This window comes from Myotis lucifugus, unplaced genomic scaffold, assembly GCF_000147115.1.
Source record: "Myotis lucifugus unplaced genomic scaffold, Myoluc2.0 scaffold_207, whole genome shotgun sequence".
NCBI classification, from domain to species: Eukaryota; Metazoa; Chordata; class Mammalia; order Chiroptera; family Vespertilionidae; genus Myotis; species Myotis lucifugus.
This window is the reverse complement of record NW_005871255.1, coordinates 1,669,324-1,692,306: the sequence shown is the minus strand read 5'-3', so window position 1 is coordinate 1,692,306 and position 22,983 is coordinate 1,669,324. Positions and strand designations below refer to the sequence as shown.

Below are 22,983 nucleotides of genomic sequence, written 5' to 3'. Positions count from 1 at the left end.
GAATTTATTGAAGAACAGGCACAGACTCCCACATGGGGAGGGGAAAAGAGTCCCACCCAGTCCCTTCTTCCACATTTTATAAAGGCTGCAAGTCCCTGTGTCCTGATATCCCCTCTGATTAGCCACTATCCCCCTTTTGATTTGGTCACTATAGCAACTCCTGAGCTCAAAAGTCAAACCTCATAGGAGACATGTGAGGTCCTCCTTCTTAGTTTGTAAATATAGGCCTTTTGCTACTCCTGGTTTCCTTGTCTTATGGAAATGTAACCTTTGTAGCTCTGTAGCCCTGTGTTTCTTCCATGGACTCCTTAATTTTTCTAAACCTGCTTTTTTCACCCCTAAAAATTCCTATTTCAAAAGGGGACTTTTTCCTTGGCTTGATGGAGGGAAATGGAACCTTGGAAACTCGGGGGGTTAATTCCAATCAAATAAATATCACGAGTTCTCCTGAAAAAATAAAAAAAATAAAAAGATTCCCAGGTGATTCTAATGTGCAGCCAAGGTTGAGAACCACTGCACTAGAGCACAGTGAGCCTGGAGCAAGTTACTGTTGCGGTGGGGGATGGAGGGAAAGCAAAGGTGAGAGACATAAGTAAAATCAGAGTGCCTAGGAAAAATTAAAGGGAAGATATCCTAAAACTTTCAGGAAATCTCCACCAATGAAGCAAAGAAAAAAAAAAGCCTCTATTATTCTGTGAGCAACAAACCAAATTGGGTTGGGGTCTCAGACAATTCACTCATATGATTGCAAAGACAGACAGAAACTCCCGGATTGGAGAGGGCTCCCTTGAGGGCTCCCAGATTGGAGAGGGTGCAGGTCGGGCTGAGGGACCCACCCCCAGTGCACGAATCTTTGTGCACCGGGCCCCTAGTCTAATATGATGGGGGTCTATTTTATCTTTTAGTTTCTTCAAATTTATAGTACAGAATGAGTGATCTACATAAAGGCAGAGGATTGAACTACTTTTTGTCATATATGTGACAGGCACTGTGTTAGGATGTAGGGGTACTATTTAAACAAAATATAGTCTACTCTTAAGGAAATAGAAAGTTGCTAAAAGTTTTGATGAGTACAGTCATAGAAGTAAGCTGTAGGTGTTAACGGGCGTCATATGAAATGGAAGGACCTAACCCAGGCCAGGTAGGGGCTTGTCAGAAAAAAATGCTAGCTTCCTTGAAGACTCCTGAACTGACTTACTAAAAGATGATGAATAGACTTTAACCAGAGGCAAACAGGAGAAGGTCTTTCTAGGCACGGGGAGGAACATACACAGACGTTCTGAAAGAGGGCCTGTCTTGTTTGGAGAATTGTAGTTTAGTATGGCTGGAGCTTAGCATGTGAATGGGGACTGGTGAAAAGATTGGTGAGTGAAACCAAATGAAAAGGACTGTGTTTGCCCTGCTTAGGAATTTGGGCTTGAAAGTGAAGTGAAGCAATTGAAATTTTAATCAGTGTAATTGCGTGGTCAGATTTGTGTTTTAGAAAGCACTCTGGCAGTAGTCAGGAGAACAGAGTGGAATGGACTTCTCTTGGAAGCAAAAAGACCATTAAGTGAAAGGCTTTTGAAATAACTTAAGCAAAAATATCTAAGGCTAGTAGAACTCGTGGTGGTGGTTGGGGAATGAATTAAAGATATACTAAGGAGGCAAAATCAGTGGAGTCACTGGTCAGAGAAAGGGTAATTGCAGTGATGACTCTTAGGTGTCTGGCCTAACTAACTCGGTAGGAGGGTGGTCTATTTGTTAAGAGAAAAAAATTAAGTAGAAAGGATTCACTTGGTCAAAAGATTCTTAGAGTGCCAATTTGAGCAAGGGGTATAGGTGTTTTTCATTTTCTGGTATTTGTGTATATTTTTTAAATGTGATATGAAAGAGTATAACAGTATGTATAATCAAGGAAGCTTATGTAATTCTTTTTGGAAGTCTGTTAGATTAAGGTGGACTCTCATTTAGCTTAGTTTAGGAAGGAGTGATCTACTTCAAGGCAGAGTATTAGACTACCTTTTGTCCAGCCCTTTGATTACTTAACATCTACCTCCTATGCTCTGTAAATCAGTTTTGAATTGAGAAATAATAAGCTTATTTTTAGAAAATCCAGAGATTTTTTACATTGCCATTTGTCTGTCAGACTTTTTACCTTTTGAGAAGATATGTGGTAAGATTGACTTGTCTGTGTAAAGTAGCTAATTTGATAATAGTTCTGTTGTGTCATTATGCATTTTAAAATACAAAATGACTTTCCTCAGAATGCAAACTTTGATTTTCAAGTCTTTCAGTGGTGTCACGTGGCAATCAATGTTTAATCTCTTGCTGTTTAACACTCCTGACAAAGAGGATGTTTCCTTTATGTAGCTTTGTCACTCATTTTCTCAAGTCTAGATTTCTTTTAGGCTGTGAGGTACCTAAAATAATGAGCACTGCAACTTAACAAAAAATTGGAGGTATTTATTTTATTTTATTTATTTAATTAAAAAATATTTTTATTGATTTCAGAGAGGAAAGGAGAGGGAGAGAGAGATAGAAACATCAATGATGAGAGAGAATCATTGATTGGCTGTCTCCTGCAATCCCCACACTGGGATCGAGCCTGCAACCCAGGCACATGCCCTTGACCGAAATCGAACCCAAGACCCTTCAGTCCGCAGGCTAACACTCTATCCATTGAGCCAAACCAGCTAGGGCTAGAGGTATTGATTTTAGATTTTGAGATTTGCTCTGTAAAGGGACACTTACTCATTATGTTTATTCATTGGTTCTTGAATGTTCTGTTATTTCTTATCAGTTAGGTCTTCCTTCTCTATAGTTTTGTGATTTCTGCTGCACCTTTGAAAGCAGTAGAGAAGTGCCTCTTTGAATAACAAAACAAAAAACTGACTATAGTTTAATACTTTTTAATTTACAGAGTTAATGATGAGACTTGTGCTACTTCATTAACTCGTGCTCAATCCCCAGTAGGGGGTGTGAGGAAGCAGTTGATGAGTGCTTCTCTTGGACTTCTTTCATATCTGTAATGACTATAGATATGAAAGTACATTCTGATGTCATATTGCTTTTAAGAAATTTCTTCTTTAGAATAATTTTATCCTAGTAGAACTTTTCCTTTAAACACGTTTAAAAGAAACCTTATTTTATTCCTTTTTGTAAAACACCCTTTTATAAAATGGTGACTGTAGTCCCTGCTTTGCTTACTGTCTTCAATAATAAGCCAAAAAGGTCCCCAGATTTCAATGTTTCATACTGAATTTTTTTCCTAAGAAGTATGAAAGTTTTCAGAAATTTTTAACAGTGTATAGTTTGGCCTACATGTACAAATTTTCATTTTTAGGCATGAGAATGGATTTGAGAGGTAGATCAATAGGGATATACTCATTGAATTATTATAATTAAAGTCTCAGAATAATATCTGTGCAAATCCTAAAAGGTTATTGTTGTTTTACGAGACTAGTATTCTAATTGTCTTCAAAATGTGAAATGATTTGTTTGAGCTTAGTATTAGAGGAAGTATATTAATTGCTCATTTCCCCCCAAACCAAAATCTTTACTTTGATACATTAGTTTTTCATTAATATTGTAAACCAAAATTTAAATATGTGAGAAGGTAATAATTACTTTTTCATATTTCTTTAACTCTGTCTGCAGGTTGTAAAAATTAAAATGAACAAACTACGGCAAAGTTTTAGGAGAAAGAAAGATGTTTATATTCCAGAGGCCAGTCGTCCACATCAGTGGCAAACAGATGAAGAAGGGGTTCGTACCGGAAAATGTAGCTTCCCAGTTAAGGTAAAAGATCACGTTTCTATAAATGTATGTGTAAAAAAGAATGGGCAGTTTATTATATGTGAAGTACCATTAATTAGGAAAGTTAAAAGAAAAGCCTCATAAAACTAATCCTATTAATAAAAGCCTATGTGGTCATGTCGCCCTCACACCGTAACGAGCGATCACCAGGAGGCTGCGGGCGTGCACAGGTGGATGGGGGCTTGATGCTGCATGTGCAGCGTGGAGGTGGGTCCCACGGCTCCGTGTGGTGAGGCCGGGGGTCCCGCGGCGAGGCCGAGGACCCGTGGCTCAGGCAATTCATCAAGGCCTACCTCTTTGGGATGATTGATTGTGGGGCTCCTGCACTGTGAGAGGGCACAGGCCAGGCTGGGGGACACACACACACCCCTCTGGTGCACGAATTTCGTGCATGGGGCTTCTAGTATCTTCATATTCTGTTTCAGTGATAGATTTAATAAAACAGGTTAAAATTAGTAATTTTTCTCTTTATATTTAAACTAGAGGCCCAGTGCATGGATTCGTGCACTGGTGGGGTCCCTCGGCCTGGCCTGCGGGGATCAGGCCGAAACCAGCTCTCCAGTGTCCCCCGAGGGGTCCCAGATTGCAAGAGGGCAGTTCTCAGGTGAGGCACCCTGGGATCGGACTCTCTCCTCTCTGGTTCTGGGTGTGTCACCTGAAAAACACAGCTGCAAAGTCACCACAGCTTGGCAGCTCCTGCATTCCCCCTGGTGGTCGATGTGCTTCATAGTTACTGGTCAGTAGGCTTTTATATATATAGACTAGAGGCCCAGCGCACAAAATTTGTGCATGGGGGGTGTCCCTCAGCCCGGCCTGTGCCCTCTCGCAATTTGGGACCCCTTGGGAAGGGTCCTAGGCCTGGCCGGCGATCAGGGCCTATCGGGGCTTTCCTTCCCCAGGCAGCTGTCCTCGCCCCCACCGCTGCCACTGCTTGCCATCTGTGCGGCGCTGTCCCCTGCCACTGGTCACCTCCCTCTGTGGGTGACAGGAGTGGGGTGTGATCACTTGGCTGGCCTGGGCCTCCCTCTGTGGGGTGATTGATCACGGGGCCCCCAGATCGATCGCCCAGCAGAGGGAGGCCCCCTTCCCCATTGATCGTCCCGCCGGCCGGTGGCCAGGGCCTCCCTCTTTGGGGCAGTCGATTGCAGAGCCCCCCCATCAATCTCCCTGCAGAGGGTGGCCTGGGCCTCCCTCAGCGGGGTGATCGTGGGGCGATGGCGGGGCCCCCCGACCAATCGCATTGCACCCGCCTTGGCTGGCCTGGCTCCAGTGTGTGTCATAGTGTGGTCGTCCAGACAGTCGTTCTGCTGTTTGGTCGTTCGGTCAATTTGCATATTATGCTTTTATTATAGATCGGATGTTTTCTTTGTGTACCTTTGTCACAATTTTCTCACGTAGATATCTCTTTTAGGCAAGCAGAGTTAAAGAACTCACACTTCTTCATCTCAATGCTTGGTACAAAGCTATAGTAATCAAAACATTGTAATTCTGGCATAAGGAATGATGTATATAGAACAGTGATGGTGAACCTTTTGAGCTCGGCGTGTCAGCATTTTGAAAAACCCTAACTTAACTCTGGTGCTGTATCACATATATAAATTTTTTGATATTTGCAACCATAGTAAAACAGAGACTTATATTTTTGATATTTATTTTATATATTTAAATGCCATTTAACAAAGGAAAATCAACCAAAAAATTAGTTTGCGTGTCACCTCTGACACGCGTGTCATAGGTTCACCATCACTGATATAGAACAATGAAAATAGAATTAAAAGTACAGAAATAAACCTATATGTCTATGGCCAATTGGTTTTTTAAAAGAGTACCAAGACCATTCAATGGGAAAGAGTAGTTTCTTCAACAAACTGGAAGAGAAAAATGGATTTTCACGTGGGAAAAATAATTTAGACCCCCTGCCTCACATCATATACAAAAATTAACTCAAAATGGATCAACGACGTAAATATAAAAGTAAAAATTGCCATAAATCTCTTAGAAGAAAAAACATAGGGGTAAATCTTTATGACCTTGAATCTGGCAATATATTCTTTGATATGACACCAAAAGCATGAGCATCAAAAGAAAAAATAGATAAACTGGACTTCATTAAAATTAAAAACTTTTGTGCATCAAAATATGTTTTCATAGGAGTGAACAGACAACTACAGAATGGGAGAAAATATTTAGAAATCAGATAAGAGTCTAGTATCCAGAATATATAAAAGAACCTGATTTTAAAATGGGCAAAGGACTTGAATAGAAATTTCTCCAAAGAAGATATACAAATGGCCAACAACATAACATCATTAGTTATCAGGGAAATGGCTTATCAGTACCACAGTGAAGTAACATATCACACCCAGTTGTATGGCTATACTTAAAAAACAAAAACAGAAAATAATGTATTGACAAGGATGTGAAGAAACTAGAACCCTTATATGTTGCTGGTGGGAATGTAAAATCATTCCGCTTCTGTGGAAAGCAGTTCAGTGGTTTCTTAGAAAGCTAAACACAGAATTACCATATGACTAAGTAATTCCACTGAAAGGTATGTACCCCAAAGAATCAAAAACAGGTACTCAAATACATACAGGTACACTATGTTTATAGCACCACTATTAACAATAGCCAAAAAATGGAAACAGCCCAAATGTCCCTCAATGGAAGAATGGATAAGCAAACTGCAAAGGAATATTACTCAGCTATAAAAAGCAGTCAAGTACTTATACATACTAGAATGTGGTGAACCTCAAAAACAGTATACTAGTGAAATATGCCCAAATACAAAAAGTCACATATTGTATGATTCCATTTACATGAAATATTCAGAATAGGTAAATCCATAAAGACAGAATGCAGGTTATTGGTTGCTAGAAGCAGTGGTAAGCAAATGCTTAATGGGTCAGGTTTTCCTTTTGGTGTGAAAAAAAACATTTTGGAATTAGATAAAGGTGGTGATTACACAACACTGTGAATGTACTAAGTGACACTGAATTATTCACTTTAAAATGCTTAATTTTATGTAATGTGAATTACACCTCAATAAAAAATGTTAAGATATTTATTATCCACTCCCAATAAATCATCTTAGCAAAATAAGAATAGCATAATATACTAGAGATATACTAGAAGTCTGGTGCACAAAAATTCATGCACTCAGGGGGTCCCTCAGCCCGGCCTGCGCCTTCTCGCACTCCAGGACCCCTTGGGGGATGTTCTTTCCGGCTTAGGCCCACTCCCCAGGGGATCGGGCCTAAGCTGGCAGTCAGATATCCCTCTGGCATCCCAGGAGCCCTTAGGGGATGTCTGACTAATGGCTTAGGCCCGCTCCCCACAGAGACATCTTTAGCGCTGCCACGGATCCCGCTGCCACCACCACTGTGCTGGCCAGCCATGAGCTGGCTTCTGGCTGAGCAACGCTCCCCCTGTGGAAGTGCACTGACCATTAGGGGGAGGCTCCTGCGTTGAGTGTCTGCCTCCTGGTGGTCAGTGCACACATCATAGCAACTGTCGTTAGGGTCAATTTGCATATTGCCCTTTTATTATATAGGATTCTTTAAGTGATTGAAAAAGTCTCCCAGAGTCATGCAGAAAACATTTACATTTAATTTAGGAGGAAGGTGAGGTTGCTTTATTCAACATATTTAGAATTGGCAATCATCTTTGCATAAGAAAATAAATAAAAACTGTAAATGTGGGAAATCAATACATTTTTTGTTGTGTTTGTTTCTGCAGATGATGTCTATATGAAAAACTCAAGAGAATCAACCAAAAAATGTTTCAAAGGATAGGAAATTGCAGGGTTTTGGGCTACTTATAAGATATACTAAAATCAATAGATAAAAAAACCCACTTAGTTTAGTTAGAAAATATTATGGGTCTTCTGATTCTGGCAGAATGTGGAGTAATCTAACAAAGAAATACTACCAATATAAATATCTAGAAATACTGAATACATTTTCAAACTAAGTTTTACTCTTAAAGCACAGCAAGCATTTAATAAGACAGATCTCTCTAGTAACGAGAAATTAAGAAGGGATTTGGAAGCTGATGGGTACATGCCCAGGCTGTGGGCTCAATCCCCAGTAGGGGTTATGCAGGAGGCAGCTGATCAATGATTCTCTCTCATCATTGATGTTTTTTTTTAATATATATATTTTTTATTGGTTTCATAGAGGAAGGGAGAGGGAGAGAGAGAGAAACACCAATGATGGGAGAGAATCATTGATTGACTGTCTCCTGCAAGCCCCCCACTGGGGATCAAGCCGCAACCCGAGCATGTGCCCCTGACCAGAATCGAACCAGAGAACCTTCAGTCTGCAGGCTGATGCTCTATCCACTGAGCCAAACTGGTTAGGGCTCATTGATGTTTCTACCTCTCCCTCTCCCTTCCTCTCTGATATCCATTAAAAATATATATTAAAAATAATAACAAATTAGCCTTGGCCAGTGTTGTTCAGTTGGTTGGAGCATCAGCCTGCACAGCTGCGATGGGTTCAATTCCTGGTCAAGGACACATACCTAGATTGTAGGTTTGATCCCTGGTGGGACACATGTGGGAAGCAACTGATTGATGTGTCTCTGTCATAGTGATATTTCTCTCTTCTCCCCTCCCTTCCACTCTCTAAAAATCAATGGGAAAAATATCCTCAGGTGAGGATTAATTAAAAATTTTAAAAAACTAGACAGTAATATGTGCCAAGGTACCAAGAATGAGATGTCAAAATTTCTTAAAATGTCAGAACAGTGATGCAAACAGCTCAGTTGCTGAGATTATACTCTTTCCCAGTACTTGATTTTCCTTTTTCCTTGGACCAAGAAATTAAGAATATATTATTGGGCTTTGAAAAAAGCAACATGTCTACTGAACATGAAGGAATACTTTCTAAAGCTGAATTCAACTAGAGTTAATTTAAAAGTTCATTCATCACTAACTTCTAAACGAAAAATACAGCTTTCCAGAATTTGAGTGTAATATGCCTATCACTGTAGCATCTGACTGATGAAACAGTAGTCTTCAGTGACAAAGTACTCTATTATTTCTGGGTGTGAGTTCAATTTAACCATCTAGAACTAGTTGACAGAGCCACCAAATCTTACTGGACAGGGCCCGAGCCCAGAGAGGGTTGCCTCGGGCAGACTGGTAGTGTGTGGGTTCTCGACTTTGTACAGGAAAGATTTCACAACACAAATCCAGGTGATTTTGAAAGTACATTTATTAAAGCTGAGAACAGTGAAACAAGGAAGGGCTTAGGATAGAAGCCTAGGCGGGGCTGCTTTGGCTCTCTAGAAATGTAATGGGAAAGAAGTTAGCCCAGGTGGGGCTCCTGTCAGCTCATGGAGAGTCAGCAAAAAGGGGCCTTGGAAACAGGTTCAGAGGGTTAGCCCGAGACAGCTCCAGGAGATGCATGCCTATGGGGGAAGAAGAGGAGAAAGGGAAAGGCGTGGTCTAAGGAGAGTGTGCTGGGACCTTTGTCTTGAGGGTTTTAAAGGCTGGGAGTTTAGGGGTGGTCTTATGGGAGATCTCAATAGAATATTCATCACTTTCCAGGTGTGCCCTTTTAGGGTTGTGGTCTCCACTGATTGGTCAATGCCAGGGAAGGGAGTCATTACTGGTCCTGGTTTTGCTGCTTTTCTTGACCTGGAGCTGAAATACAACTGAGGCCTAGATGTTATCTCTAGGGAGGAAAGGTCAGGAGGGTTTGAACCGAATGACCAGCTATGGAAGAAAAGGCCACCCTGGGGGAAGATCCAGCACCAGTTTTGCCTGTGGCTGGGCACCTGGGGCTTTCCACCCTGATGACCTTCTGTATCTGCTGTAAATTGCTCAGCCCGTTTGTTCAGTCATCAGCTTGCTTTCTCTATTCCACTTGCCAAGAAATTATCCTAACTGTTTACTATCCTGGCTCATAAACACTTGACATTTTTAACAGCCTATAATATTAAATTATTTTTTTTCCAATTTAATAGTAAAAAAGAGATAAGCAAAGATGACTAAATGTGGAAACTGTCTTAAAACTCACGCTATCTCTTATTGAGCCAAAATGGCTGAAGCTAGCACTACTTAAATACCATCTTCAGCTGAAGACAAATGAAAATGTTGCAGGTGGGGGTGTCAGTTAAGGGAGGAAAAAAACACACTATAAATGGGTAAGGTTGTTAGATTTAAATCTTTATCTTCAGAATTAATAAGAGTTTCTAGAGATAGGTTTATTCTTCTCTTCCTGGGATAGCAGGGAGACACCCTTCGAAATGGAGAGTTCCCTTACAAAGGTAAATGTGTCCTACAAAGGATAGCTTCTACTTGGATTTCAGTGCTTCTCCATTGTATGCTGTTTCTTAAAATTGCCAGCCTAAAATAATCCTTATGCTAGAGAGATATTCTGGGGTGACAAAAATGTGTTCCCCTACAGCTGCTAGGCTGCAAACCCATACAGTCTATTCTGCCCTGAATACTGTAGGCAATTATAACACAGTGGTATTTGTGTAATGTGTTGCATTAGGATGTTAAGACAGCTAGATGTCACTTGGCAATAGGAATTCTTCAGTTCCATTTTAATCTTATTGGAGCACTGTTGTATATGCGGTTTGTCTTTGACTGAAAGGTCGCTGTGCAGGACATGATTGTATATCTTCTTGGATTTTGTATGATTCATATTTGCCCTAAAGAGAGTATACTCTTTCATCTTAGAACTATATATAATGCATATTTACCATGTCAATGTAGAGAATATCCTAGCATGTAGAGAATTTTTATAAGTTTATTTGAGGCAAACTCTGCATGCCAGAAGTAAGATCGCAAATGCTGCAGAGAAAAATGCTTCCCAGAATGACAGTTTCCAGTTTCTTTTGATACATTTGGAATTGAGGGGATGGGGAGCTACTCAATAAACATAGCAAAAGCCCTAACTTTTTTCTTCTTTTTACAGTACCTTGGCCATGTAGAAGTTGATGAATCAAGAGGAATGCACATCTGTGAAGAGGCTGTAAAAAGATTGAAAGCTGTATGTATTTGATGGTTGCCAGTATTGGTCTATATGCTGTAAATATTTTCTTGAAAGATTTTGCTCATAAATTTTAGTGACCCATAATCCAGTTCTTACTCTTAAAGCAAAAGATGTGAATTCACTGATAAAGAGTAGCTCATGTCCATCCAAAGGTGTAAATTATAAAGATCAACTTCTTCAATTTAGGCCAGACAGTATTCAAAAGGTTCTTCTGGTTCAGAACCATATTAAACAAGTAGTATGAAATCTTTCAGATAAATAATATTCTAAAGCCAGGATAAAATTGTTACAATTAGTGTCTTAACCTAACTGAGATAACTGGGTTATAAATTACTGATTTTAAATTTACTATAAGAAACGGCTTTTTAGGAAAAAATAGAAGATGGGGATATCTGTGTTGGGAGGACTTATTAATTTGACTGCTACTCCCAATTTCCTTTTGTACACCCCTCAAACATAAACAATATGTCACCCTGCCTCTTGCACAAACTTCAGCATATTTGATAAATAACGTTTCCTTTCCTGTTATGCCATAGAACACATCCTAGGCACATGCTTGTGTATTTAATAAAAGGAGAGAATGGATTCAGAGTTCATAAAGGTTCAGATTAAAGTGTTTATTTCATATTTTGGATAGATTTGAAGAATGTTTCATAAACTCTGACAGCCCTCTTCACAACCTCCTTCTCTCCAGTGTTTGGCCTTCTCCACCCCCACCCCTTGCTCTGAAAGCTTTAAGCATTACTTCTGCATGCCTTTGCCCCGTATAGCATTAAATACTTGTTGCTTTGGATTTGCTGGTATGGTGGGCTGCCTTGAGTTTGGCTACTAATGAGTGCTTTTTCTCAGTTTACTTAATAATGAAAACTTTTCTGCTTCTTGATACATTCTGTAGGACCTCTTTTCTATAATTCCTCAGTATAAAAGATATAAAATCAAGGAAGCAGCCACTCAGAGAAATGAATTATATCTTGGAAGAAATGCCTAAATCTGTTGTAGAAGGGAAAGGAAGAGAAAAATAACTGATTATACTATGCAAAGAACTAAAAAAAAAATAAAAAAATCAATGTAGATACAATATATACTATACACATACCTTTACCTTAAATTACCACAGGGCGTGTGCAGGAAGCAAAGGGTATGTTTACATACCCTTAGACTCAGATTTTGGTCATTTAAATTCTTAAATGACTGAAGCCCTTCCTAGTCTTTCTGTGCTCTCCAATTACCATAATATTAAAGAGACATATCCATGTGTTATGGTACATGAAACTATAATTTATAGACTTGCTATGTCCACCTGAATATATATTTCCCAGTTAAATACAGCTTCAGAAAATGTAATTTTTCAAGAAATATAAAGTCAATCTCTTTAACAAAATAATTTTAAGTTCACTGGAAAAATAAGATAAGTTTAGCTAAGAACAGTTTAACAGTTTAAGTAATGTAATGATTTGTCTTAAGTCATTTAAGGAATTATTTTTAATTTTTTTTTTTAATCCTCACCCGAGGTTATTTTGCCATTGATTTTAGAGAGAATGGAAGAGAGAGGGAAAGACAGAGAGAAATATCGTTGTGAGAGAAACACATCGATTGGTTGCCTCCTGCACTGCCCTGAGCAGGGCCCAGACCAGGGAGGAGTCTGCAACCGAGGTACGTGCCCTTGATCAGAATCGAACCCGGGTCCCTTCAGTCCGAAAGCCAATGCTCTATCCACTGAGCCGAACCAGCTATGGCTAAAGAACATTTTAAATGTCATAAATTACTGACTGAAAGCAATAGACAAATCAGTGAATATACTAGATGGACCTGAAACAAGCTATAAGTAGTTATTAAAGTCTTATAACTTTGTTTTTTAAATAATTCTTTATTGTTGAAAGTATTACATATGTCTCCCCCCCCCCCCCCCCCATTGGGTCCCTCCAACATCCTCTGTCTTATAACTTCTGGAGCTTACGGGTAGAAGGTCACTGTGGAATGAACCTTTAGAAAGGCTTTTAACTCAGAGTATAGCTTCAGGTTCACTCTCTAAATGAGGAAAATCTAAGGATGATTTAAATTTGACCAGAAGTTTTAAGAAATGGGATTTAGTTGTTTAATGAGTAGTTAACCCTCTTAACTGTCTAGGTTTTTTTAAAAGCCAGTCAGAGAAAGACAAGTACCATATGATTTCACTCATAAGTGGAATCTAAGAAGCAAAACTGAACTAACAAGCAAAATAGAGGCAGATTCATAAATGAAGAGCAGGCTGTCTGGGGGGTGAAGGTGGGCTGGGAGGGTGGAGGGATTGAGTAAAAATGGAAAAAAAAAACTCAATGCAGACAACAGGTGGTGATTGCAGGGGATGGGGAGAATGAGTTGAATGGAGATGGAGGAGGGTATGGAGGGATAGATAGTGATGGAAAAAAAGAGAAAAAAAAACCCTACTTTTAAATAGAAATATCTTTATTATATAGGTAGTAAATTTCATTGTATAAGATACAAATGAACAAAAACAGTACATAAAATCTCTTGCAATCCCAGAGATAGCCACTATTTACCATCGAGTTTTAGAACTAATTTTTTAGTTGAGTGAATGTTTTTGTTTTATTTTACCTTTTTTTTTATTTAACCAAGAAGATGAAAAACTATAAGCATGATTATTTGAGTGCAGGACTATTTAGATTATAAAATTTAGTGAGTTTTTATTTTCACCAGAAATGGAACCAAATTTGTCACTTAAAAAATTATACCTATGCTTAAAACAGTGTCTGGCACACAGTAGCCACTCAATAAATATTTCTGGAATGAATATACAGAAAACAATTCAGTCCTCAATATGTGGTCAAATTGAATCTGATAATAATCACCATAACCATAATTGCATGTCATGTTTTTAAATCCTTTTGCATAACTTTAAAAGATCCTTATTTCCCTATAGTATTTTAAGATTTTTAAATTGATTTTTAGAGAGAGGAAGGGAGAGGGGGAGAGAGATAGAAACATCAGTGATAAGAGAGAATCATTGATTGGCTGCCTCCTGCATGCCCCCTACTGGGGATCAAGCCTACAACCCAGGCATGTGCCCTAACCTGGAATCGAACCATGACCTCCTGGTTCAAAGGTCAATGCTCAACCACTGAGCCACACCGGCTGGGCCATTTCTGAACTTTTCATTCAAGAAATTCTTTGAAAATTTTCAGACCAACCCTATCCAGGAGACTTGTAGCAAATGTTGTTATAATTTTACATAGGGAAACATGTACTTTTAAAAAATAAGCTTAAAGTTTTAGGTAACTGATGTCAATTTCCTATTTATTGTACTCGGACGTCCCCCTTGTATAAATACTCTTTCTAACACTGTACTGAGAAGGTTGCAGCAAGTGAAAGTCTTCAGTTTGTTGTTCTTCTTAGATCATATTAATCACAAAAATTCATGATTTTGTCTTCTTTTCATATTTTTGCTATGCAGAAATTCTAGTTGCCTCTCTCCCTAACATTGATCCTAACAAACATCTGTAATCAAATATACCAGATGCTTATATTATGCCAAAAGCTATGTCTCTTTAGGTGTTTCTGTTTACTTTTATAGATCATAAAGCTTCCTCTTAGAGTTTCAAATAAATGCAAGCAAATATAAAAGTGTACAACCTAAAGATTAAAGAAATATAGCATATCCATGGAAGTAGTTTGAATGTCAGTACTTTAAAATTTGAAGAATTATATAGCTCAGATGTATCAGTTAAATAGCAAAACAGTCATCTTAAACTTAACCACCTAAGTGATCTTTAAACTAAAAATCTAACATTCCAGTGCTTTTTACATTTATGGGGAATTGAGGAAGCAGAATAGTTTGCAAGTATAGTTTTCTTTTTCCTTGAAGTAGCTCTTTAACATTTAGGATTATTTTAACTTCAATTAGAAGTTATCTGCAAACTTAACATTCTCAAATGAAGAGATACTAAAATAAAATAGTACTTTAAACATATGCTTCTTAGAGCCTACATATGTTTTGTTTTTTACTTTGTGTACATAAAGTTAGTTTATAGCTATTTTTAACTCAATTTACTTTGTGACATAATTTCACAAATTAACCACTTAGGGACTTAGATTGTATGGGATTTGTCTATGGATAATCTGTTGTTCATTTTCAGTGTCTTTATGGCATAGTGCTAGATGAGGAGTAATGTAATTTATCAATCTATTCTGTAAAAAATTTATCAGGCCTTTGATTATCTTGCTTGACACTGATCCAAAGTGCCCTTCCTTTTAAAAGGTCTTTTCTTCCCATTGTCTCTGTAAATGTGTCTCCCTCTGTCTTGGTTTAGACTAGTTTCATTATACTATCAGTTTCTAATATGTTGATTTTTTTATTCACTATTTGATATATTTTTTCCTAATATATTTTTTTGTTTTAGCAGGTAAAAGAATCATAACTTAATTGTTTAAAAATATATATTCTCTAATAACTACCTTTTTATGCATTTTGCACGTCAACTTTTTTCATTAACATCCGAGATCTTTTATAAAAAGAAGTCAAACTCCATATTTAACAAGTGCTTTTCTGGAAACTAAATTAAATATTAATGGATCTCTTTCCCTTACCTCATTATCCTTAAGAATGGTGAATCTGTTAACTTTGGCTGCATCCTTAAAAGTTGATGGTTGCTCACAGTCTAACAAAACTAGGGTCATCAAACTTGGCAGCAGAGATAAAATGTCAGTCTTATTGTGATAACTACCCCAATTACTTTATTATTTTTCCAGCTTAAGTTCAAAACATTTTATAGAAATATTTGATACTGCTTATCATTTTCAAAACTTAGGGAGCAAGCAAACTATTCAGTTTTTGAATAACTTTATAAATTGTCTGAGAGTCAAATTTTAGAACAGTTGTCTTTTTCTAGATATTTGCCCATCATTAAAACTGATTATAAAAAGTAAAGGCTTAAAGTATAATTCAACGAAGTCTAGAAAATGTAAAGAAACTTAAGCTAGCTTGGGTAAATTCGAGTCCATCTTCTTTGCATAAATTCAGATTTCAAATGGTCAGTTTTAAAGTTTGTATATACTTAAAAATTGGTGCTGAGACCATAAATAGCTATGTCTGTCTCATGTACATAATTTCAAGATTGTATACTTGTAACTGTCCATGCAAGTTCTTTTTCTAAAATAGTAACATTTAAAAAGAAAACAAAACCCTAATCCTTAAATGTCAGTTGTGGTCCACAGATGTGGTTTTGTTCTCATATGCTTGTTTTCTCTGCTCCAGTGAAATCATTAGCCTGTGTTCTTTATAGAAGATTTATTCTATTTGCAATAGAACATATTTATTATTTCCCCATGATTGCCGTGGAATTGATCAGCACACATACAGATTAATCCTATTGCATAAGTAAGGATTCTCTAAGTGACATCTTGAACTCAGTGAGAAAAAGTCTGACAGTGACCCTTGCTGCACATTCATAATTGAATTTTATGTGTTGCTATATGATTTTGTGATCGTTTGAATGTGAACTGGTTTTATAATTGATGACTTCCACTTTTCAGTTGAAAAATGTGTATGGAACTAATCTTCTATTTACTATTCACTATTATGAAATTTAAAATGCAAATCTCACGAAACCAATATGTCCTAATATTTTTCTCTGCTACCAAATTTGGATAATCTCTGTTCTAAAAGTAGAGACTATAAACTAATTAATTGCTCTGCATGGATACAGGTTTGATTTCTTCTCATTCTTTCCATGGATTCTTAGGCCATGTAGTATGTTTCCCTGCATTTTCATGTCACTTCTGGTATGGATAACTCTTTAAAACTCACTCCCTCCCCTTCTCCTACTTTGCCCTTTACCCAACTTCCATATGTGCTTATTGGTGTGAAACCCTGGGACATTAAGCCCATACAATAATAGCACTCGACTTGTCCCCCTGTTCCTCCAGGAAAGGAAGTTCTTCAAAGGCTTCTTTGGAAAAGTAAGTTTGATGCCACATTTGTGCTTGCTTTATAAGGAGTTACACCCCTAGTATAGCACTGACATATTTTTTTAAAGGAAATACAACTTTGGTATCTTTATAATACAGCAATTGATTTGATTATATATGGAAATTAATGAATTGGAAAGTTGCTATCTATGGTATTACCTTGTCTGTTGATACTAAATCTGATGATTCCTAGGAAAGTCCAATAACAAAGTAGGTTAAAAAAGGATTGTCTCTTTATTAAGACTAGGTGTTAAATTTAATTTGATATTGCAAAACTGTTCATATTAGTTGAATTTTTTAGAAGTGGGTTTTATTTAGTGTTCTATATTGACAGAGAAGTGGGAAGAAATGTTAAATTCAAGTGAAAATTAAATGTATTGCAAATTTTACACTCAATGCTATTTTTTTCAATCTAAGTTTAATTTCAGGTGAAGTTCTACAGAGCCTAAATAATCTACCTAAATTCACAGATGTAATAAGTGGTAAAAACTAAGATTTGAACCCAGATAATCTGACTCTGGAGCCCACACTCTTAATCACTATGCTATATAGTCACTCTGTTTTCCTATTATTTTACAAGTGAACTTTAAAAGATTTAGCCTTAAAAGATGCTAATAAATAAAGAGCTTCTGGGAAAATTACTTTTATTCTCTTTCTCCTTCAAAGGTAGTAAGTAATTAACTTTGGCTTTATCTCTAGTTAATTTACTTTTTTATTAGTTAAAGCATTAAAGAGTCTTTTTTAGTGGTTCAAACTAACATTTTATTTATTTGGAGATATTTAAATCATACTAGTGAGTTTGACTCCCATAGGATTTCCTTAAAAGATGCTAAGTAATCCCATAATGGCACCCATGAATAAATGTGACTATCAGAATTTTTTCTTATGTTATTGCAGGGAGAATTATTTTTATGACAGGCTGATTTTATTCTAATACACAATTTTTAAAATTACAAAATCATTCAAAGAGTTTGGAAAACAGAGGCAGGAGGAAGCATCACTTATAATCTTACCAGAAGTGTACTTTTAAATGCAAAACTACTTTGGAGCCTTTTAAATCTTTCAGGTTGCCATCATTCAACTCACTTTCACACTGTTTTACAAGAAATAGGCTGGTGAAAGAGACTTGTTTTATTGAGTTCAATTGTGGTTTGATAAAAGCTGAAAATGAAGAATTCATAGGACATATAACAGGGAGTTTTTATCCAGTACAGTTTCTCATGAATTTTGACTCTTTCTTAGCCTTTACATCATATGTGATTTAATGATCTCAGGATAACAAGAACAACAGTTATCAAGAAATGTTTCCATCAAACATTTGCATAACAGTAGGTAGATGTAAGAATTATCAGCCCCGATTCTGAATTTTTAAGTCATGGCCAGGAGAACTGCTTCCTCTTTTCACCAAGTTGCTACCTGGACCTGACTACCCAGTCACTTCCCTGTTCCTGCTGATGGGTGCAGTGCCTCCAGAAACTTTAGCCATAGGGAACAGATACACCTGAGCCTGTTACCGGGCTCTAGTATTAACCCATTGTAAAAGGGAAGGGGGGAAAAACTGAGAACCCGAAATCATTTTTTCCAAAGTAGCTACATTAAATTGCTCATTGTTTTAGAGAAGTCAGGAATATACTCAACTTTTTAGGAGGTATTACAGGCAGCTTCATTCGTGTATTTGGCCATACGAGGCTAGTACTCTATTACCAAGTAATTATTGGGCACTTAACATTTGAAAAAGTATTTCATAATTTTAGTATATTTAAGGAGCCCCATGAGCTAAGTAATCTATATTCCTATTTTTATGAGGAACTGACTGAACATGGTGATATAAAATGCTTAGACCTCCCATCTATGTCTCTTTTTAAAACCATTGTATTATAAAAACTTAGTGCAATCTGCCTCCTTGAGTTTTTCTCCTGTGTCCTGCTTACTATTCACACAAAACACTTCAATTCTGGTCACCAAATATGTGTAAATTTTTCCCACACTAAGCAATTCTCTGCGACACCAGCTGGGTGTCCTACAATTTAACTCAATTCTGACACTGCCTAGAGATAATGTCAGATCACACATGTTAAGGGTTTAGTCCCACAACAGTGCTCCCACTCTATTTCAGAAGCAAATTGTAAGTAGTCGGTCCCCAGGTTACTCACAACTTCTGTCCAGTTTGGCTACAAATTGGAGGTTACCATGATCTCTTCCTCAGGTTTGATTAATTTGCCAGAGCAGCTCACAGAACTCAGGAAAACACGTTTACCAGTTTATCAAAGAATTTGAAAAAGGATAAAGATAAACAGCCAGATGAAGAGACACATAGGGTGAGGTCTGGGAGGGTCCCAAGCTCAAGAGCTTCTGTCCCTGTGGAGTTGGGGTGTGTCACCCTCCTAGTGTGTATGTGTTTGCCAACCTGGAAGTTCTCTGAACCTCGTAATATTGGGATTTATGGAAACTTTCTCACGTAGGCATGATCAGTTATTCCTTTTTCAGCTCCTCTTCTCTTTCTGAAGGATAGGGAGTGGGGCTGAAAATTCCAAGCTTCTAATCACAGCTTGTTCTTACTAGTGACCAGCCCCCCCCCCCCTCCCAGAGTCGTCTCATTAGAACAAAAGATGCTCCTAGTGCTCTTACTACTTAAGAATTTATAAGAGTTTTAGGATCCTTATTTCAGGAACAGGTCAAAGACCAAATATTAGAACAGGAGATGCTCATAATGCTTTAATCACTTAAGAATTTACAAGGGTTTCAGGAGCTCTATGCTAGGAACCTAGTGGCTGAGACCAATATGTTTTCTATTATCTTACAGGCATTTACTTGTATTCATATAGAGCTTTATAGTTTATGATATGCTTTGACCTACTTTCCAATTTGCTACTCACAACAGCTCAGTGAATTAGACAGTACAGTTCATGAAACTGCATTTACAAATGAATGAATTCATTCAAAAGAGGTCACCCAGTTAGTAGTAAATGGCAGTGCCTGCCTTGAAACCAAGGTTTTCTGAAACCTGGTGCAGAGTTCTTTCACCTACCCCATATTGATGTTCTCGCATTCAAAAGTATTGGCCTTTGCTTTCCTCAGGTATACCTTAATTATAATGAATGAAGAAGTGCTTAATGCAGAGGACACGAGACAGGTCAAGGGCCTGAATGCTTTCCATAAATATGCGTTGTATGGCCTGTGCATGGTTTATAAATTTGAATTGGGTGCCAGTATTTCAAGCATTGAAAGCTTGCAAATACACAGTAGGATATCTGTTTTAAGAATTAGAAGGTCTGGCCCTAGCTGGGTTGGCTCAATGGATAGAGCGTCGGTCTGTGGACTGAAGGGTCCTGAGTTCAATTCCAGTCAAGGGCATATGCACGGGTTGCAGGCTCGATCCCCAGTAGGGGGCATGCAGGAGGCAGTCGATCAATGATTCTCTGTCATCATTGATGTTTCTATCTCTCCCTCTCCCTTCCTCTCTCTGAAATCAATAAAAATATTTTTTTTTAAAAAAAAGAATTAGAAGGTCTGGCAAAATGGCATGCTTTCTACGTGACAACAGTAGTGGCTTGAGCTGAGTAAGCTAGCAACTATGCCGTTTGGTTGTCTGTCTGCCACAGTACCTGCAACTTCTTATTGTCCGGCTTCTCTCATTTTATTACCTGTTTCTAACCCTGTAGAGTTTGTGAACTCCTCCCAAGGCTATTATGTCACTTTGATTTAGGAAGGAGTGGGTAACCATGTCAAACTGTATAAAAATCACCCAAAATATATCTTTTGTAGCAAATCCTGTTAATGTACTGCCAAATATGGTTTTTATGCTTTCATGATTATTAAATGCCATCATAAAAATGATTATGTTTTAGAGAATTCATGGTTTAAACATAATGCATGGTTATATTGATTTCACCTAATTCTCAAGAATAAGACATTTCATGGTACTTATGACCCACTTAAATCAGGATACTCTCATCTTCATTCTATTTTAGATTTCCCAAATTTTTCCTCTGTGACAAATTGTGCTTAGTGCTTATTTTCATTCTGGATCCTTTTCTTTAAAAGTATTAGAATAGCTGCTGCCTCTTTCCTTTCATTCCTTCCTGTTTTTTAAATTGCCATGCCCTTCTTTAAATTTTATTTTCCTTGCATTTTATTGATACATCTTTTAGGATTTGGTTTATTTTTCTTTTTGAAATACATTATAACACATTCCTGAAGAAAAACAAAAAGTCCCAAGAGTAATCAGAAGATTTCCATTCATCCTTGGTTTCATTATTTCCTGTGACATAATCAACTAGTATGTCACATGCCCTGGTCACAGACCTTTTCTAGATTTAAAAAAATCAATAACCTAGGAGTTTTTTAAAATTTGTATTTATGAAAAACCCAGTGGTTCTCAAGCTTCAAGTCATAGCTGGTGGCCAAGACATGCTAGGGACTGTGCTAGGCTATCCAGATACAAGACAGTCTATATTTTTTTAGTCCATTTACTCTATTTTTAGATGACTATTTGGCACCTCCTTCTCTTTTCTTAAACCTCCAGAATTTCTTACTTTGTTCTCTCTTTCAGCTGATCACCTTGCCTCCTACTTCACTGAAAAAATAGATTCAATCAGAAGAAAACTCACATGTGGCACTTCCAAATCTACTCACCTACCTGTATCCATGCCTGTATGCGCTCTTTCCCCTCCTACACCAGGATGCACCTGCTGCTGGCTGAGGCAGCTCCTCCAGTAGATTCTGATTATTCCAGCTCCTCCTTATTTTAGCAATGCTACCCTCTGTTTCCTCCACAATCAGTTTTCTTTGTCTAGTGCAGTGGTTCTCAACCTTCCTAATGCTGGGCCCTTTAAATACAGTTCCCCCATTTTGGGATGCCCCCCAATTTCATTGTTCCAAATTGGAACATAATTAAAGCATAGGGGTTTATCCCAAAACCAATAGGTAATTATATATGGGTTTTCCGATGGTTTTAGGGGACCCCTGTGAAAAGGGTCGTTTCGCCCCCCCCAAAAGGGGTCGCGACCCCCAGGTTGAGAACCCCTGGTTTAGTGGATCATCCATTAGCATAAAACCCAAACCATCCTTTGGAAAAAAAAAAAAGGTATCTTTTCTTAGTGCTTTCAGTTCCTGCTCTCCCATCCTTTGTTAAACTCATTTAATCAGGCTTTTGCCTTCCCCCCCCCTCAGTTTTTCCTCTCTTCCAGGGGTCTTGTCATCCAACCTATCAGCCCCATTTGACATAACCCATTCCTCCCCCTGCCTTGAAACCCCCCAGTTCCTTGGAGTTCAGGGATCATACTCTTGTCTATTTCTTCCTAGAGGCCCGGTGCACGAGTTTCGTGCCCTCGGGCGGGGGGGGGGGGGGGACCCTCAGCCCAGCCTGCGCCCTCTCGCAGTCCAGGAGCCCTCTGCTGCCATGGAGGCAGGAGAGGCTCCCGCCACCGCCACCGCGCTCACCAGCCGTGAGCCCAGCTTTTGGCTGAGCAGCGCTCCCCCTGTGGGAGCACACTGACCACCAAGGGGGCAGTTCCTGCATTGAGTGTCTGCCCCCTGGTGGTTAGTGCGCATCATAGTAACTGGTCATTCCACCATTCAGTCAGTTTGCATATTAGCCTTCTATTATATAGGACTAGGGGCCCAGTGCACAAATTTGTGCACCTTGAAAGGAACTGTGGGCCTCAAGGCTGCATTGGGCACAGGGGTGGCTCTCAGCCCATTCTCTGCGCCCCTCCCCAGCCCCCTCCTGCCACGGCCTAAGGTCCCTTGTCTGCTGGCAGCCCCACTCCCACCGCCACTGCTCCCACATGCTAATTGGGGCCGGTGCCAGCCGCGGGTGTGAGCGGCGGCTGCTGCCCCAATCGCCCCTCAGGAGCATGGGGAGGTGGAGAAGCCCTCGGGTGATCAGGGCTGGCAGGCGTCGGCAGTGGGTACAAGCAGCGGCTCCAGCGCCAGCAGCAGGTGTGAGCGCCGGGCGGGACTGTGGAGCACAGGAGCAAAGAATTTTCAGTAACCACCAGAGACTCATCCCGATGACAGTGACTGGCGCCCTGCCTTGGTCTGGCACCCCCATTCATCTGCTCCACCATCCCACCCTTGCCAACACCCGCTATGTTCCACACACACCCCCGGTGGTCAGCGCATGTCATAGTGACCAGTTGTTCGGCTGTTCGGTCTGTTTGCATATTAGGGTGTGTGTGTGTGTGTGTGTGTGTGTGTGTATATATAT

At 38.8% G+C, this 22,983-nt stretch overlaps 1 protein-coding gene across 23 annotated transcripts in view; it reads left to right on the top strand.

The window, feature by feature from the left end:
• The window catches only part of NUMB (NUMB, endocytic adaptor protein), a 132,537-nt gene that overhangs the window by 82,023 nt on the left and 27,531 nt on the right, over positions 1–22,983 (top strand). For 14 of the 23 annotated variants that reach the window (XM_006097617.2, XM_006097611.2, XM_023761392.1 and 11 more), the window contains 3 exons: positions 3,640–3,780; positions 10,731–10,805; positions 16,731–16,763. In XM_006097617.2, coding sequence (XP_006097679.1) covers positions 3,655–3,780; positions 10,731–10,805; positions 16,731–16,763 — 234 coding nt within the window. In that variant the 5' untranslated portion in view covers positions 3,640–3,654. Of the gene's footprint in view, positions 1–3,639; positions 3,781–9,388; positions 10,075–10,730; positions 10,806–16,730; positions 16,764–21,324; positions 21,426–22,983 lie in introns of those variants that run through there. The other 9 variants (XM_006097614.2, XM_023761394.1, XM_023761389.1 and 6 more) reach the window with 5 other exon arrangements.